General features: G+C 43.3%; 1 protein-coding gene across 1 annotated transcript in view; it reads left to right on the top strand.

Annotated features, from left to right (window-relative positions):
- The window catches only part of TMEM117 (transmembrane protein 117), a 339,089-nt gene extending 321,767 nt beyond the window's left edge, over positions 1-17,322 (top strand). Inside the window, 2 exon segments of the mRNA XM_038421063.2 lie at positions 1,453-1,582; positions 16,086-17,322. Of these exon segments, the coding sequence (XP_038276991.1) occupies positions 1,453-1,582; positions 16,086-16,726 (771 nt within the window). The 3' untranslated portion in view covers positions 16,727-17,322.
- The last annotated feature ends 493 nt before the right edge of the window (positions 17,323-17,815 follow it).

Raw genomic sequence — 17,815 nt, 5'->3', positions numbered from 1 at the left:
TCTTTAAGTACAGTCTGTCAACTCATTTTGCACCCACGTTATAGTGATTTCATCTAGACCACATTTCCATAGTTTGTTTATGAGACTGTCATGTGGGACTGTGTCAAAAGCCTTACTAAAATTAAGAAATATTACATCTACAGGTTCCTCCCATCCACTAGGCCAATAACCCTGTCAAAGAAGGAAATTAGTTTGATTTGGAATGATTTGTTCTTGGCAAATCCATGTTGGCTATTACTCATAATCATTTTGTCCTCTAGGTCCTTGCAAACTGATTGTTTAATAATTCATTCCAGTATCTTTCAAGATATCTAAGCTAGGCTGACTGTTCTGTTATTCCCCGGGACCTCTTTATTCCCCTTTTTAAAAATAGGTACTATGTTTGCCCCCTCCATACCTTTGGGACCTCATTCATCCTCCAGGAGTACTCAGAGATAATTGCTAATGGTTCTGAGATTGCTTCAGCTAGTTCCTTAAGTACCATAGGATGAATTTCACCAGGCCCTGTTAATTTGAATACATCTAATTTACCTAAATACTATTTGACCTGTTCTTTCACTATTTTGCTTTTCTGCATCTTCTTCCTTGTTATTAATATTAATTGTGTTAAGTATCAGGTCACAATTTACCCTTTTAGAGATGACTGAAGCAAAAATAGGCATTAGCCTTGTTTCTGTCATCTATTATTAGCTCTCCTTCCCCGATAAGTAGAGAGCCTACACTTTCCTTATCTTTCCCTTGCTCCAAATGTATTTATAGAACTACTTAATTGCTTTTTATGTCCTTTGTTAGGTGTAGTGCATTTTTGTGCCTTAGCTTTTCTGATTTTGTCCCTACGTGCTTGTGCTTTGGTGCTTGGGCTTGTGCTTTGGTACTCCTCCTTAGCAATTTGTCCATGTTTCCATTTTTTTGCATGACACCTATTTGATTTTCAGATCATTAAAGAATTCCTGATGGAGCCATATTGGCCTCTTACTATTCTTCTGATCTTTCCTTTGCATCAGAATAGTTTGCTGTTGTACCTTTAATATTGTCTCTTTGTGAAATTGCCAGCTCTCCTGAACTCCTTTTTTCCCTTAGATTTTCTTCCTATGGGACCTTACCTTCCAGTTCTCTGAGTTTGTTAAAGTCTGCTTTTTTGAAGTCAATTTTCCTTATTCAGCTAATTTCACTCCCTCCTTTCCTTAGAATCATGAAATCTGTAATTTCATGATCACTTTTACCCAACTTGCCTTCAAATTATCAACCAATTTCTCCCAGTTAGTCAGAACCAACTCTAAAATGGCTGTTCCCCTGAAACAAAATGTTGTCCCCAATACATTCCAAGAACTTGCCATATTTTTGTGTTTTGCCATATTACTTGCCAGAATCCTTTTTCTGCTATTAATTTATACCATTGTATAGGGGGGTAATATATTGTAAAAGTTATTTTTTCTGTTCTTTCTTTAACAGGATTGGGAATTTCCACATTTCATGGGTGATGTTGATGTAAATCTTCCTGGCTTGCCATATGCACATCTGCAGTTCAAACTACCTTACTTCCAAAAGATCTTCAAGGAAGAATATCACATACATATAACAGGTATGTAATCTTATACGTGGTGATAGCTATCTCACACGGTACTCTTTTCTGCTGGGATGAATCTGTTGACCAAATGATTTTTACCCAGATTATGTTTTTTCTTCAAAATAACCCATTAGTGAAGAGAACAAGAATATATATTCCATGAACCAAACAGGCCTACAATTCTCCAAGGAGTTCACAACTTCTCGTGCCATTAAATACTACCTATCATTGAAGCAGAAATTGTATTTATCTGAAATGATTCTACTAAGGAATCTTATTACATTTTCAGATCTGTTCCGCTTTCAGATCGCTTCAGTATGATTTTTGATTATATTCTTTCTTAATTCCAGTCATTCTCATCCAGAAAAGACTGTCTAGAGCTACACTTTAATCAGTCCTTTAACCAGAAGCAGACAGCAGAGTGATCACAAATCAAAAGGGGTTGAAGATGTTCTTGGCAAATTTAGAAATAAAGGACCCAATCCTAAACTATGACTGAGTCATGTTCAGTATAAGAGCCATGAGGGCAAAGGGGGCTGTAAGATGTGGGCTGACGGGTACTAATATGCATCATGAGGATGGGTAGTTTAAACTTGGTACCATGGGCAAGTAGTAGAAACCATGGTAGCAGACAGTATTATACAGAAGTAAAGTATAAGTGAAGGGGCCAATGATAGAGCCATGTGGGATTCCCATATAGAAGGAGAAAGAGCCATCAAAGAATATGCCTAAGGTGAGGTCAGAGAGAAAGTAGATGAACCATGAGAGGACAGGGTCACAAAAGGCAAGGGAAAAGAAGTTGCCAAGAAGGAGGGATTGATGAACATTACTGAAGGTCAAGGAGGATGGAAATGAGCACCTATTGCTAAGACAGGAGGACATTTTGTGAGACTTTGGAGATGGCATTTTCAGTGAAACAGAAATCTGACTGGAGTGGATCTAGACATGAGCTGGAGTAGGGTTTCTCAAATGCGACCACCATGGCCGCATGCAGCCACCAGGGTTTTTTCTTGTGGCCACAGCCTCCTGGGCCAGCAGCCCCTCTCCCTCCCTGGTGCTCCTGGTGGCACAGCCTTGGTGTTATTTGCAGGGGCCTCCAGAAGGGGTTGGGTCCTGCCCCCCTCTGGAGACACCCAGGGCTCAACATTGGAGGAGCAGGCAGCCGGTGAGTTCCCCACCTTCCCAGGGGCGATGGGGCTCATTCTTTGGGCTTCAGCCCTTGGGTGGTGGGGCTTCAGACTCTGGCCGTGGGGCTTCAGGCTCTGCCCTCCAGCTGCCTCCCCTGGCTACCCACTCACTCCCATCGCCCCTGGCATCGGCTGCCTCCCCCGATCCCTCATCTAGGGCTTAATTTGTCCCCAGATTTGCTGGGGCTAAGTCTGTTGTGAAAAGTGGTACTTGTATGTTTAATATCACTTTTCACAGCAGACTTACTAGCTAGCAATAAATAAGTTACAATGACTTGGACATGTATATGTGCATATTTATTTGTTTTTCCTAAAGCTAATTAAGTATTTTAGGACAAGGTGTGAGAGTGGCCACCAGCAAGAATTGGTGGCCGCACTCTGAGACCACCAAATAATTTGTCCTGAGAACCCCTGAGCTTAGGGTGACCATAAAATATCAGGACACGTTGGGGTGCCGTCAGCTCCACCCATAGTCCACCCCCACTCCTTCCAAGCTCCACCCCTACTCTGCCCCAGGTCCCGTCCCCTCCCCTTTTGGGCCCCTCCACATCCTGCCACTGAGCCCTTCCTCATCCCCTGGCCCACCGCTGGCTTGCTGCATCCCTCCTCAGTCCCCCACCCACTGCTTGCCTCTTCACCCTCCCCATCCGTCGCTGACTCGCTGCTCGTCTTTTCACACCCCTGCCCACCGCTCACATCTTCACCCCCCTGCCCACCACTCACCTACTACGGCGCCGACTTTCCCTCTGTCTAGTGGGTGCTTGCCCGCCCGCTGCCTCTTCCCGCCCTTGCTCTGCCCTTGCCCCGCCCCATTCCACCCCTTTCCCACAAGTCCCTGCCCCTCCCCTGCCTCTTCCCATCTTCCTCCCCTGAGTGCCTGCATCCCCGCTCCTCCCAGAAAGTCCTAATGCCGCCAACAGCTATTAGGTGGCGGGGGCGCAGAAGTGCTGGGGGGTGGAGAAGGAGGCAAGGAGTGGGGAGGTTGGCTGCTGGTGGGTGCGGAGTACCCGCTAATTTTTCCCAATGGGTACTCCAGCCCTGGAGCACCTATGGAGTTGGCGCCTGCCTCCCACTCGCCTCTTTACCTGAATATCGGGACAAATGGAGTCCCGACATACATCAATCAGGACATGGAACAAAGAGTTAAATATCGGGCCAGTCCCAATTTTATCAGGTCACCGTACGTGAGCTAGAGGCAAGGAAATCAATGCAGCAATTGTAAATTGCTCATTGAAAAGGAGAAGGGAGATGGGCTGGTAGTAGGAAAGACAAATGGAGGGAAAGGGGTGTTTTGGAGGTTGTGTTATATGGGTTGTGTCTTAAAACTGAGAGAAAAGAGACAAAAGAGGTAGTAGGTAAGAGTATGGCAAGAGAGGCCAGTAACAGTGAAGGGATAGAGACAAAGGGATTTCAGGAGGGAATGGAAATTAGGAGCATGTGTGTGACCTCAAGGCCACTATACAGACTAAAGGAGGAGAAAATAGAGAGGGGGAGGGGCAAAAGTGTACGTGAAGGGAGTACATAAATCTTCTCTTTGAAGTCAGTAAAGTCTTGGGTAGAGAGAGAAAGGAGAGGAAGAGAAAGCTCAAGGAAGGTATCAAAAGTAGCAGATATATGACATGGGTTGTGGGTATGGGATTCAAGAACAGTGGAGAAGTCATGGTGTTTTGTAAGGAGGCAGTACTGAAATTTGCTGTGGCACAAGTGCACAGGGTCCCTAGATTTCATCCAGACCTGTTAACTATTGTTTGAGCAGGAGACAAGGAAATGGATGGGAGTGTGAACCATGGCTGATGGTTGGTGGGGGAGACTGTGCTGTGACAGAAGGAGACAAAGGAATTAAGGGTGGTACAGAGTGTAGATGACAAAACAATGAATGGAAGAAGAAGGAATAAAGGGCAAAGAAGATTGACTCAGGGATGCAGAGAAGTCAGGGGTATTGATGGTTGAAGGCTGTGCAAGAGAAGGGAGAATGAGCAACATTAAAGAAAATAAGGTAGTGACAAAAAGAAACAACTACAACAGTTGAAAGATTTCCTTTAACTACTGTCTGTGCTGCTGTTTGAAAACAGACCAGCTAAGAGAAATGGATACCTATGCATTATAGAATTCTCTGCAGAAAGAAATGGAGGCCTCTTTGATTTTTTGGAAAGGAGGCATTCTTGAATGAGAATGAGCTTATGAATAGGGACTGAGGAATATTTTCTCTCTTCGCTCAGAATTAGTAAGACCCATTTATTAGATTTACTAGAGAAATCAATCCATTTGAGTGCATGTCACATACCCTGGATACTGAGTGCTTGTTTTATCTTAGTGCTTCACCACCCTTCAGGATATCTAAAAGCAGCTGTTAACATAGATGGCATGAGAATCTTCCTTTGGGTGGGTGTTTTACCTGGTCCATCTGTTCTTGCCGTCAGCTCTCCATCATTTTACAGCATTTTCAAGCTCTAGTTACTGTGTGCAGATATAGCAATTCTCAATTCAAATCAAGGAGCTAATGAAAAAATCAAGAATAACCAATTAAAATATTTAAGACAGTAGCCTAATAAGAATGCCTAATTCTAACATATCTTTTTTGGAAAAGAAATTCCCTTTCTTGTTAATAATAATGGTCAAGTATAGGAGTCTGGGGATGGAAACAATGTTTAGTTTAGTATAGGGAGGAGCTCAAGCTGCAAAATTGCGATCTGGATCCAGACATCCAGACTCTGAATATTGTCCACCCCTGAGGTCTTTACCTGGGTTTAGATTTTGATCCCTGGTCCAGATCTGATGTGGGTGCAGCTGGTTTCTATAGCATCCCCAGTGTAATCTGTTAGTAAAACCAGCCTAGTGAAAGAGCACACACATGTAAGGGTAGTTCTGTGCTGGCACAGACCTGGCTGCCACTAGCAGAACAGGGAAAAGGGAGCATGACTGGAGAAAAGGGGGCATAGTTGGGCTGCTCCTTTGCCCCCCGGATACTGGGCTGCTCCTTTGGCCATGAGGCTGTTGCAAGTCAGCCTAAATTAGAGCAGCATCAAGAGCAGGTAAGTGCAAAGGGTTGCTTAGCCACTTTTTCTCTGCTATGCTCAGTGTATTTTTGCTCTATTCAGTGCGGCTTGAAGATTTTATGGTTACAAAGCTCATGATTTTATCATAAGTCTTGTGTTATTTGGTGTTTTTCTTGGAGCCTGGAGTCATGTGATTGCACAAGAATCTCAGCGCCCATTTAAAAAAATAGACTTCATGGTTGCAGAGAAAAGCTTTAAAGCACTACTTGAGCGCACTCCAAAGGCTCAAAAAACCCAACCCCACACCAAACAAACCCAGAAGACAAATACAAAGAACCCTCAATGTATTGTTTTTAAGCCAATCTCATGATTTTTAAACCTTTTGGACTTGGCAATACGGCAGAACTAACATCTTCCAGCCCTAGTTCTCATGCTTTAGTTAATTGTCGTTTTTTATTAAAAAAAAAATCTCCTTTTTCCTGGAAAGACAGTATTGCTTCCTGCTTTAATTTTTTTGTACCTAGGAATTCCTAGTGTGTGTTTAGTCCATGTTAAATATTTGTATCCTGTTTTCATACTTGCTTTTATCTCTGAATATCAGAAAGAGCTTGAATTTTTGCATCTGCTTAAATCATCTGGATTTCCTTTAACAGATGGTTCACTGCAGTGTATGTGCTTTCCTTCCTGGGCTGCAGTTTACAAAAATACACAGTGTAGCCTAGTTTCTACAGTACCTAGGGAAATCTGTACTATTTAAAAGTAAATGTTGTTACTGAACCTTCATATTCTTTCGTTGTTAAAAATGCATCTAGAGGCCAGGGTGGTATTTTTAATACCAACATATTATTCTACCACACAGGAGATCCAGAGTCTTGAGCCACCTGAACTCTATGGATAGGGTTCAAGTTGGAAATGCTGTGTGTCAAGAGTCAAAACAGAGGGGTGGGGAATATTGGGCTCACCATTCACTAAGACTCCTTATTGGGCAATTTTTGGAGAGGCCTTAATGCTCATCTCAGAAAGGACTGGGAAATCCAGCCAGCAGAGAAAGTGTCTCAGTGGTGGTTGTTATCTAAATGGCAAGGATGGCTTGTGGAGATAACCCAAAAGTAGCATGTCTAGGTCCAGGATGAGCACTGTCTGCACAGAGATGCCTGAGGGAGCCTGTAGGCAAAAATAGAACAGTTAGAGGCAAAAACAAAGCAATCCGGGCATACAAGATCTGAGAGAAATCTCAGAGGGTTTCCTCTTTGGTTCAGCTGTGCACAGTATGTGTGTATGCATTTATTGAATAACACCAGCAAACAGCAAAGCACGCAGCTACCTGAGTGCGTTACAGAGACTTGTGAGCATTTTTATCCACACATTACATGTGGGGAAACTGAGACAAAAGAGGTTACGGCCAATATTTTCTGAAGTAGACTCTGGTTTTGGATGCCACAATATGCACAGCCACAATTCCATTGGCCTCAGTGGGAACTGTGGGTCCCCAGCTACACCTGGGACAGGCTTTCAGGAGTGGTCTCACAATCTGGACCCACCAGAACAAAGGCACCTCAAATCAGAGGCCAGTTTTGAAGATTTTGGGCTGAGTGCCTTGTCCAGATCACACAGCAAGTCAGCGTCATTGGGATTGCAACCCAGGTGTCTGACACCCAACTCCTGTGTGTACTTACACATATGCCTTTGGAGACCTTTTAAAAGTGGACATAATTCAATATTTAATGGACAAAAGTAGGTGCAATGCTGGAAAGGGTAAAATGAAAAATCCCTACTTTAACTGTGAGAGCAAATTCTAAGATAAAAGGTCCCCTCATTTTAAACATAGATATCCAGGAATATCTGCTAGACTGAGGACTCAACCTTTGGATCCACTTGGGTCCCTTTGTGCTACTTTTCTGGTATAAAGGAGACATAAACCTGGCAAATCTGGGTAGGTGGGAATTCCCATGTCACTCTAGTGGGAATCCCCAGGTAGTTTAGAGCCACTCATAGTTCTTCTGTCTACAACACATTGTTTCCATTTAATTTACCAAACTGGCTCATCATATGACCCACACAGTCATACCTAATGACATCAAGACATTAAAACAAACAAGCAAAAGAAAGAAAAAGAAACACAAAACAGGTGTTTGTGGTGTTTTGGTCCCAGCAGGAAGGAATATCATCTTAATCTCAGTTGTGCAGTCATTCGTTCAGCTGATTAAAGACATGTTGGTCGATGTAGTAACTTTTAAAATTAATTAGCCTGTTGTTTTATTACTTTTCATCAGCTACAAAAACAAAATTGCCTTGACAATCGCATTTTTGAAAACCAATGTTTCATTATACCACTGAAATATAAAAGAACTAATCTGCTAAAAACTTTGAAGTGAATGCAACATCAATAGAAGAGATAGTGAAATAACTTTATTAGAAAAGTTAATGGAAATAATAGATGGATTACTACCACAGGTCCATACAGAGATACATTACACTTTCTCTGTGAAATAACAGGGGCATATAGCTAATGTAAAAATACAACGTTTCTCATTTTCATTGACTGATTGTTTTAAAAAACACCTTTCAATTAAAAGATTTGTTCATATATAAGGTCCTCATCTAGCAAAGTCCCTATGCACTTGCTTAATTTCAAACACATGGGTAGTCCCAGAGATTTCAATGGGATGTATGTTTCAAGGATGTATTCAGAGTAGCAGCCGTGTTAGTCTGTATCCGTAAAAAGAAAAGGAGTACTTGTGGCACCTTAGAGACTAACAAATGTTTTAGAGCATAAGCTTTCGTGAGCTAAAGCTCACTTCTTCGGATGCATACAGTGGAAAATATAGTGGGAGATTTCATATACACAGAGAACATGATACAATGGGTGTTACCATACAGAATGTAACAAGAGTGACCAGGAAAGGTGAACTATTACCAGCAGGAGAGCGGGGCGGGGAGCAGAACCTTTTGTAGTGATAATCAAGGTGGGCCATTTCCACCACTTTACAAGAACAGTAGGAGGGGAAATAAACAAGGGGAAATAGTTTTACTTTGTGTAATGACACATCCACTCCCAGTCTTTATTCAAAGTTAAGTTAATTCTAAGTTAATTGTATCCAGTTTGCAAATTAATTCCAATTCAGCAGTCTCTCGTTGGAGTCTGTTTTTCAAGTTTTTTTGCTGAAGAATTGCCAGTTTTAGGTCTGTAATCGAGTGACCAAAGAGACTGAAGTGTTCTCCGACTGGTTTTTGAATTTTATAAGCCCGTTGCCAACTGTGTCCACATATCTATTCAGGAGACACCATCATAGGGCCTAATCACATCAGCCACACTATCAGAGACTCGTTCACCTGCACATCTACCAATGTGATATATGCCATCATGTGCCAGCAATGCCCCTCTGCCATGTACATTGGCCAAACTGAACAGTCTCTACATAAAAGAATAAATGAACACAAATCAGACGTCAAGAATTATAACAGAGTAGAAAGAATGGGACTGTTCAGCTTGGAAAAGCAGTGACTGAGGGAGGGAGATGACAGAGGGCTATAAAATTGTGAATGGTATGGGAAAAGTGAATAGGAAAAGGTTCACCTCACTCACAAACAAGGGGTCACCCAATGAAATGAATAGGCAGCAGGTTTAAAACTAACATAAGGAAATACTTCACACAACGCACAGTCAACCTGTGGAAGTCATTGCCAGGAGGTGCTGTAAATGCCAAAATATAACTGGGTTAAAAAAATTAGCGAAGACCCTGGAGGATAGGTCCATCAATGGCTATTAGCCAAGATGGTCATGGACACAACCTCATGCTCCAGATGTCCTTAAACCTCTGACTGCTGGATCCTGGGATTGGACAACAGGGGATGCATCACTGGACAAATTGCCCTGTTTTGTTCGCTCCCTCTGACGCATTTGGCACCAGCCACTGTCGGAAGACAGGATACTGGGCTACATGGACCATTGGTCTGACCCAGTATGACCATTCTTAAACTCCCACTTCAGGCAGCTTCTGTGCTAAAGCCCTGCTGTGGGCAAGGCTAAATAACATAGTGGCAAAAATGCCAGTGGCCACTGTATGCTAGTGCTCCTGACTGAATGAACATGAGTGGAGCTGAACCCATGCTAGAGCAATGGTGGGACCATTGCTTACAACTATTTGTTTAGATGTGGCTGACATTAAGATTTCATAATGAGTGACTCCAGTTTCCCAGCTTCTGTTTTCGTCTACAAAATGTGAAATACTGTAGATGAAAGCTGGAAATCATCAAATAGGTGGTTTCTAGTGGAGTCTTGCAGCGATAGTCTTGGTTTTGGTCCCATTCCCATTCATTATCTTTATCATTAATCTGAGAAAAAAATTGCTGGTAAGGTTCGCAGATGACACACAGATTGGTGGTGTGAGAAGTAAATAATGATAAGTCAGCCCTATACAGCAATCTGGATTGCTTGGTTAGCTAGGCTGATTCAGACAATATACATTCTAACACATTATATGGAAGTTGCACATGTAGGAACAAAGGATAGATGTCACAACTACAGGATGGGTTACTGTGTCTAGTGTAACCCCTCTTCAGAGTTTGCCAGCTCCTGGAGTGCCAGGCCTCGGAGCATCAAGCGGGGTCTACTCTATGAATTACAACCATATGGCTACCAAAGCCTCCAACACCATTTCCCCACATGCTTGGAGCAGTGGTGGGGACAGAATGGACTGGAACCACCTGCTGAGCCCAATAATGAGGCTTCTGCATGGGGTGATCTGGAAAAGCAGTTGCTGGGCCAATGATGAACCAGGGCTGCTCAGCTCCCTCCAGGGGAAGGGTCAGCCCAACTCAGAGGCAAAGAGACTAGATTTAATTTCAGTTTTGAGCTTCTTTTGAGTTGGGAGCTGAGAGAGAGGCAGAACAGCTTAGGTCCCACTCCCCATAGATGGGGGCTCTGAGCTGCTGTGGGATCCAGTCCATGAGTCAGGCCATTCCAGCCCTGCTGAGACCAGCATCCAGAGAGGCAGAGATATGACCTGGTGCTAGCTACTGAGAACCAGCCAAGACTTCCACAGGACTCCGGACTTGGAGCCAGGTGAGCAGAGCCATAACTAAGCATTTTAGTGCCTGGGGTGAGCAATCATATTTGCACCCCCTAAAGGTGACGTGTGGGAGGCACATGGGGTCATGTGGTCCCCCCAGATTTCTGCCTCCCATTTAGCACAGAGATTGTCAAACTGTGGGGCGGACCTCGCTAGTGGTTGCACCCCACAGTTTGAAAACCACTGCTTCCTGCTAGGAGCCAGCAGCTCAGAAGCTGGTGTAAGCTGCCCGGCCCACTCAGACCCCTGGCTCTCTGTGCTGTTGGAGCTACAGTGCTGGCTGGCTGCCTGGAAGCCATCCTTGCCCTGCTCCCTGAGCTGGGCCACCTCTGCACAGTCAGGTGCTCCCCAGGCAGGGTGGGCATCACAGCTCCGAGTTGCACCCCTGACATGCTCTTGCCTCTGTCCTGAAGGAGCCTGGTGCCGACGGGTGATCCCCCCTGGAGCCAGCTTCTGCCCATGGAGCCTGGCTGCCATGAGATGCTCCCTGAGGAGCTCCCTGGAGTACTCATCCCCCGTGGGCTCCTACCTCTCAGCAACCCGGTCACACCCCAGTCCCCGCCCTAGTGTAACCCCTCTTCAGAGTTTGCCAGCTCCTGGAGTGCCAGGCCTCGGAGCATCAAGTGGGGTCTACTCTATGAATTACAACCATATGGCTACCAAAGCCTTCAACTCCAACCCTACCTGCCATTGCTGCCAGATCACTTTCCACACACTCCCTGCGCACAGAGCGGAACTTCCCCTTGCTCCCCTTGGCTGCCCTGCCCCAGCCCCATGGCTTCTGGGCTTGTGGTCACACAGCCATTGCATTGAGCCTGGTGCCCAGCCCAGGTGCTGGGGGTAGGCGGCTGCTGCCAGGATGGACTCGCTCCCGCCAGCTCCAGAAACCAAGGCTGTGAGAATGGAGCAACCCCCAGGGTTACCATATTTCAAGTATTCAAATAGAAGACACTACCAGGGGGAGAGAGAGGAGGAACTGGAGGGGTTATTTGGAAAGGTGCTGGGGGTGTCTGTGTGGGATATTTAGGGATTATTGGCGGGGGCATTTGGAGGGCACTGGAGGGGGTACCTTCAGCAGGGGTATACACTGGAGATGGGCTGTCAGTGCTCGGGAAGGGAGTGGGAGGCCAGCTTAACTGAGGAGACCCAACTGCTACAGAGATGCATTCTCCTATCCCCTTCTCTTCCCCCTGCCCTATCCCATCCCCCTTCCTTCCCCACTGACTCTTCACCCCCACTCACCCCCTTTCCACCATATCCCACCCTTGCAGGTACTAACCATTGTATAGAAAACAGGGTGGTGGCCATATGGGGCGCCCAGCACAAGCAGAAGGAAGACAACTGGCACTGGGACCCAGGAGACGTCATCCAGGCACCGAGGCACCAAGCACCTGGCAGGAGAAGCAGCTCTGGACAACCCTCTCCACTCCCAGCCAAGGCCTCTGTTTGAAGGGGCAATGCCCTTCCTGCCCCAAACTACACTCATGGACTCCAGCAACACTGCTGTGCCCAATCCTGCAGGGGGATCAGGCACTGCTGGTCCTGATCCTGCGCTGCCCCATTTTTGCACCCCCGCCGGCTCTGCGCCCTTGGCAGCTGACCCTCTCGCCCACCCTAGTTACGGCCCTGCAGGGGAGGACAATGCCCCACCAGGAATGAAAACACAGTAAGAGAACTGTTTTTGTTTAAGCTGGCCAACATTCACAGCACTGCAGCACTTGTCTCTAGACTCATCTTCAATGCACACTTGCCTGGGAAGCTGGCAGGCTGGGAGTTAGTGGCTGGGAAGAGTTGTGAGTGTTGGGAACTGGGACATTTGTTGATTTGCTCATGTGCTAGTACCTGTTTATTGATGTGCTAGCACAAGGCTAACCTTTGCCTTCCCAGATCCTATTTTCCTGCTCCCAATAAAGTCCCCCTTTGTTATATTGTTGTTTGGGGTGTGTCATTATTTTTCTGGGGTTCTGTTGCTGTATTTTATTGTGTCTTATGTACTAGGTTTTATACTCCTTGCCCATTAGTAGCATTATTCATTTTTTCCCAAGGGACATGTTTCTCTGGCACAGTGAAGAGTCACCTTGGGTAAAGGCATCCAGCCTCAGAAAAAAATAACAGGATTCTATTCACACGATGAGAGGGGAAAAGCCACTCTAAGTAGCCAGCATCAGGGAGGAGGTTTGCGCTTAGGGTGACCAGACAGCAAGTATGAAAAATTGAGACAGGGGGCATGGGGTAATAGGCACCTATATAAGAAAAAGCCCCAAATTATCGAGTCTGTCCCTATAAAATTGGGACATCTGGTCACCCTACTTAGGCTATGCCTCGAGGGTGGGGCTACACTAGAAAGAAGTGACTCTAAAAAGAACTTAGGTGGATAAACGCGTGAACATAAGCTCACAGTGCAATTCTACATCTAAGAGGGTTAACATAATCCTTGGATGGAATGAATAGAAGAATTTGTGAGTAGGAAGGTGGTGTGAACTCAGTATATGGCATTAGTGGGACTGGTACTGAAATACAGTATTCAGTTGCGGTCTCCACACTTTAAAAAATGTGTTGAAAGACTGCATATGGTTCAGAGACGCGCCAGAAGAATGATTCAGAGTCTGTAAAACTTGCTTTGCAGTGAGAGATTTAAGAAGCTCAATCTATTTAATTTATAACAAAGAAGGTTAAGAGGTAACTTGATCGCAGTCTCTAAGGCACAGATCCTTAAAGTATTTAGGGCCCTAACACCCATGGGTTAGGTGTTAGGCCCCTAAATACTTTAAGGATCTGTGCCTTAGAGATTGCGATCAAGTCTCTGGATCTGGGCATAAGCACCTACACAGGGAAGATATTTCTGATAGGAGCTCTTTAATCTAGCATACAAAGGCATAAGAAAACCCAATGGCTGGAAGCTGAAGCGAGAAAAATTCTAGAAGAAAGGGCAAATATTTTTAACACTGAGGGTAATTAACCGTTGTAACAAGTTACCAAATGATCTGGTGGATTATCCATCACTTGAAGTCTTTAAGTCAAGACTGGATGTCTTTCTAAAAGATATGCTCTAGCCCAACTATATGTTATGGACCTGATGCTGAAATTATTGTGTGGTGATCTTTGGTCTGTGTTATGCAGGAGGCTAGACTCGTAATTTCCCTTTTGGACTGGACATCTACAGATCTATACAGAAGTATAACATATGTTGCGTTATGCTTAATTTTTTCCTAATTTCAATCTCTTCCATTACTCCTCCTATCCCTCTTCACTTGCAGGTGTGTCAGCCTGAAGCAAAGTATTATACTCTTCCTACAAATTCCCATAACAGTCCACCCATTTCCTACCATCCCCTACACCTAGCAAGGCTCTCTACAGAGCCTCTTGCCTTGTTTCCATGGAAACAAAAAGCACAGCAACATAGCCTGTTTCCTAGTGGTGCCAATCAGAGAAGAAAGCATGTGAGGAGGTAGCTCCTCCAGGAAGGCTGAAGAGGCTTTAGAGGACCCTCCTGAATGCAGATGATGGCCTCATAGCCTGTGTGGGAGGAGGTGTGAAAACCACTAGTTACCTATTTCCAACTCTGAGCTTGGCACGCCAACAGAACTGTATGTGCAACCCAGCAAGAATCTTTATATTCAGAGTGAAAAATACAGCAGAGGTATGATGATGAGTGTGGTGCCATAAAATATGACAAAACAGGTTACTGTTGCAGTCAGGACTCCAAAGGTAACTGACATGCACAAAAGATGTTTTGGGTGCAATAAAACCCTAGTTTTGCATCTAGGGGCATGGTGGTTTAGAATTTGTATTTGTGTTTCTTGGTATTTTGTGTTTAGTTTACATTTTTATGAGTATTATTAATGTCTCAGGGACCATTTAAGGGACTAAAGTAATAGGAAATATGGGGCTAACTTTTGCTTTCAGCTATGCTGATGAAAATCCAGAATAATACCAATAACTTCAGTGGTGTTTCTGAAGACTTATACTCTTGAAACTGACAGAAGAATTTCCTCCCTGGTCTTTCAGTAATGTAGTTTCTGGATAGGGCCACAAAAATTAATGCTCATGTTTATTCTCATTCAGAATGGCCATCTGGGTTAAAATATCACTTTAAAAACATAAATACAAATACCAAACTATAAGGAGTTACTTTACTGAGACATTCAAATTAATGGCAGAACATGAGTGCACAGCCTGACAGTAATTTCAACCACACCACTGATTACCAAACCAATAAAAGAAAAGGAGTACTTGGGGCACCTTAGAGACTAACAAATTTATTAGAGCATAAGCTTTCGTGAGCTACATTGGAAGTGAGCTGTAGCTCACGAAAGCTTATGCTCTAATAAATTTGTTAGTCTCTAAGGCGCCACAAGTACTCCTTTTCTTTTTGCGAATACAGACTAACATGGCTGCTACTCTCAAACCAATAAAGTAACTCATCTTTGAGATTCTGTTTCATGTGTATATTTTTATTTACTAAAACTAAACATCAACACAGCTCAACATTGGTAATTACCAGCAAATATACTCCGTAGTGTCTTATGTGCAAAATCACATAATGCAGCAGTTAGATATACTTGTTCATCCACAGTCCTAAAAATGTCTTTAACTGTGTGTGAATGTGATGAATTCTTGGACATTGCTAATACCATGTCAAGGTAAGTTCTTAAGATGTTTCCAGTTAATAAGTAGGCTCTGACAATACTGCAATAGCATCTATGCAAAGAATAGTTAGTAGTATCTTGTATGTACTTTGGATACCATGTCTCAGAACCACCATACCTCCCACGTACATATGTCTGGGCTTCACTGCATGAGTACTAATCAATCACAGTACATCCTATTTAAGCAATGTTACTGTCATCTTTTCAAAGCATCTCACCGCTAGCATACAACGAGTTCTATCAAATGTAGCCTTTTCAAGGAGAATTTTCATGCAACTATTTTTAAAATCCTGAAATGAGTTCTTTTTAGATTGATTGATGTAAACCACATCACCTAATAATTTAATCAACAGGTCACCTACAAACTGCAGTATGAATTCAATTGATATACTGTTGTACTGCTCTACGAAATGATTTATTACATGCCTAGACATAATTATGAAATACTAAGAAAGATTCAAGAATAAATCTGGGTCTGCTGAGAATTTCATTATAACTTTGTTTTACAAGTTAATTGAATGAAACATTTTATCTGAGGGGCATTTACTGTATCAGCACGGTTGTGATACTTATAAAAAGGACATCAGATAACATTGTTTTCTTTTTTCAAACAGGTAAATGGTTTAATTATGGAATTATCTTTCTGGTTTTAATCTTGGATCTAAATATGTGGAAGAATCAAATATTTTACAAACCTCATGAATATGGTCAATATATTGGTCCTGGACAGAAGATCTACACAGTGGAGGACTCAGAAAGCTTAAAGGACCTTAACAGAACCAAGTTATCCTGGGATTGGAGATCAAATAACACAAACCCTCTGACTAACAGGACTTATGCTGAGGGAGACATGTTCTTGCATAGCAGATATACAGGGACTAGCCTTGATGTCAAATGCCTGGCGTTTATTCCAAGTTTGCTTGCTTTTGCTTTGTTTGGGTTCTTCATCTGGTTCTTTGGGCGATTTCAGAAAACTGAGCAAGGCATGGAGAATCTGGACAAATCATATACAAGAATGAAAAGGAAATCACCATCAGACATGGGAATGACACGAGAAAATACACAGGTTTTAGTGGAGAAAACTTTAAGTTTTCAAGATCCACATTTAGTATCCATAAAATCAGACTTAAGTGAAATTGTCTTTAATTCTTCCCTTCTAACTTCTGAAAACTTGAGTTTACAGTTGAATGAACAAGACAGCCCATTACAACCAATGACAGAGGCTTCTGCGCCTAAGAGTGATCCCATGACCTAGAGCCAACCACCCAGAAAAGAAAGATTTAAATAACCAATTATTGTGAGAGTGCAGTTTTTGTAAGTTAAGGTTTACATAGTGTTTAGCACAAGAAATATAACCCGTGCCACAAAGGTGCTCAACATGCTTTTTCTAGGAATTTTGTTTTCTATTTGTATTATAATATATGTGCCTACTGTATAGCTAACATTCCTTTATAGATTGCTTCTCAGAATTGCACAAACTATTTATTAATACATTGATGTTACTGTGTAATAGTGCATAGGTAAATATTTGCAGGTATAAAATTCTAACCGTGTTGGTGCCTTGAAACATTAAACTGATTTTTAACTCAACACCAGAAGACAAAGAGAACAATTCTTCTAACCTATTTTGCAAGGGTTTTTTTGTATGCAATTATTTAGAATGTCATTTGATTTCTTACCAATAGATGTAGAGATTTCTGAAGAAAGGTTCCTGATAAGATGTCACACTAAAGGTTTCAGAGTAGCAGTTGTGTTAGTCTGTATCCGCAAAAACAACAGGAGTACTTGTGGCACCTTAGAGACTAACAAATTTATTTGAGCATAAGCTTTCGTGGGCTACAGCTCACTTCACTGGATGCATTCAGTGGAAAATACAGTAGGATGATTTTATATATACAGAGAACATGAAACAATGGGTGTTACCATACACACCAGAATGAATCGATCAGTTAAGGTGAGCTATTACCAGCAGGAGAGAAAAAAAAACAGATGATGAAGATGTCATCAATGTAGCGCAACACCACATTCTACAAGCCATTACCCTCTGATCCCACTGAGGGTTACCAACAGAAACTACACCATCTGCTCATGAAACTCCCTGAAAAAGCTCAAGAGCAAATCCGCACAGACACACCGCTAGAACCCCGAGCAGGGATATTCTATCTGCTACCCAAGATCCATAAACCTGGAAATCCTGGACACCCCATCATCTCAGGTATTGGCACCCTGACAGCAGGATTGTCTGGCTATGTAAACTCCCCCCTCAGGCCCTACGCTACCAGCACTCCCAGCTATCTTCGAGACACCACTGACTTCCTGAGGAAACAACAATCCATCGGTGATC

This window comes from Dermochelys coriacea, chromosome 1, assembly GCF_009764565.3.
Source record: "Dermochelys coriacea isolate rDerCor1 chromosome 1, rDerCor1.pri.v4, whole genome shotgun sequence".
Lineage (NCBI taxonomy): Eukaryota > Metazoa > Chordata > Testudines > Dermochelyidae > Dermochelys > Dermochelys coriacea.
The sequence above is the reverse complement of the archived record's forward strand: the minus strand, read 5'-3'. Positions and strand labels throughout refer to the sequence as shown.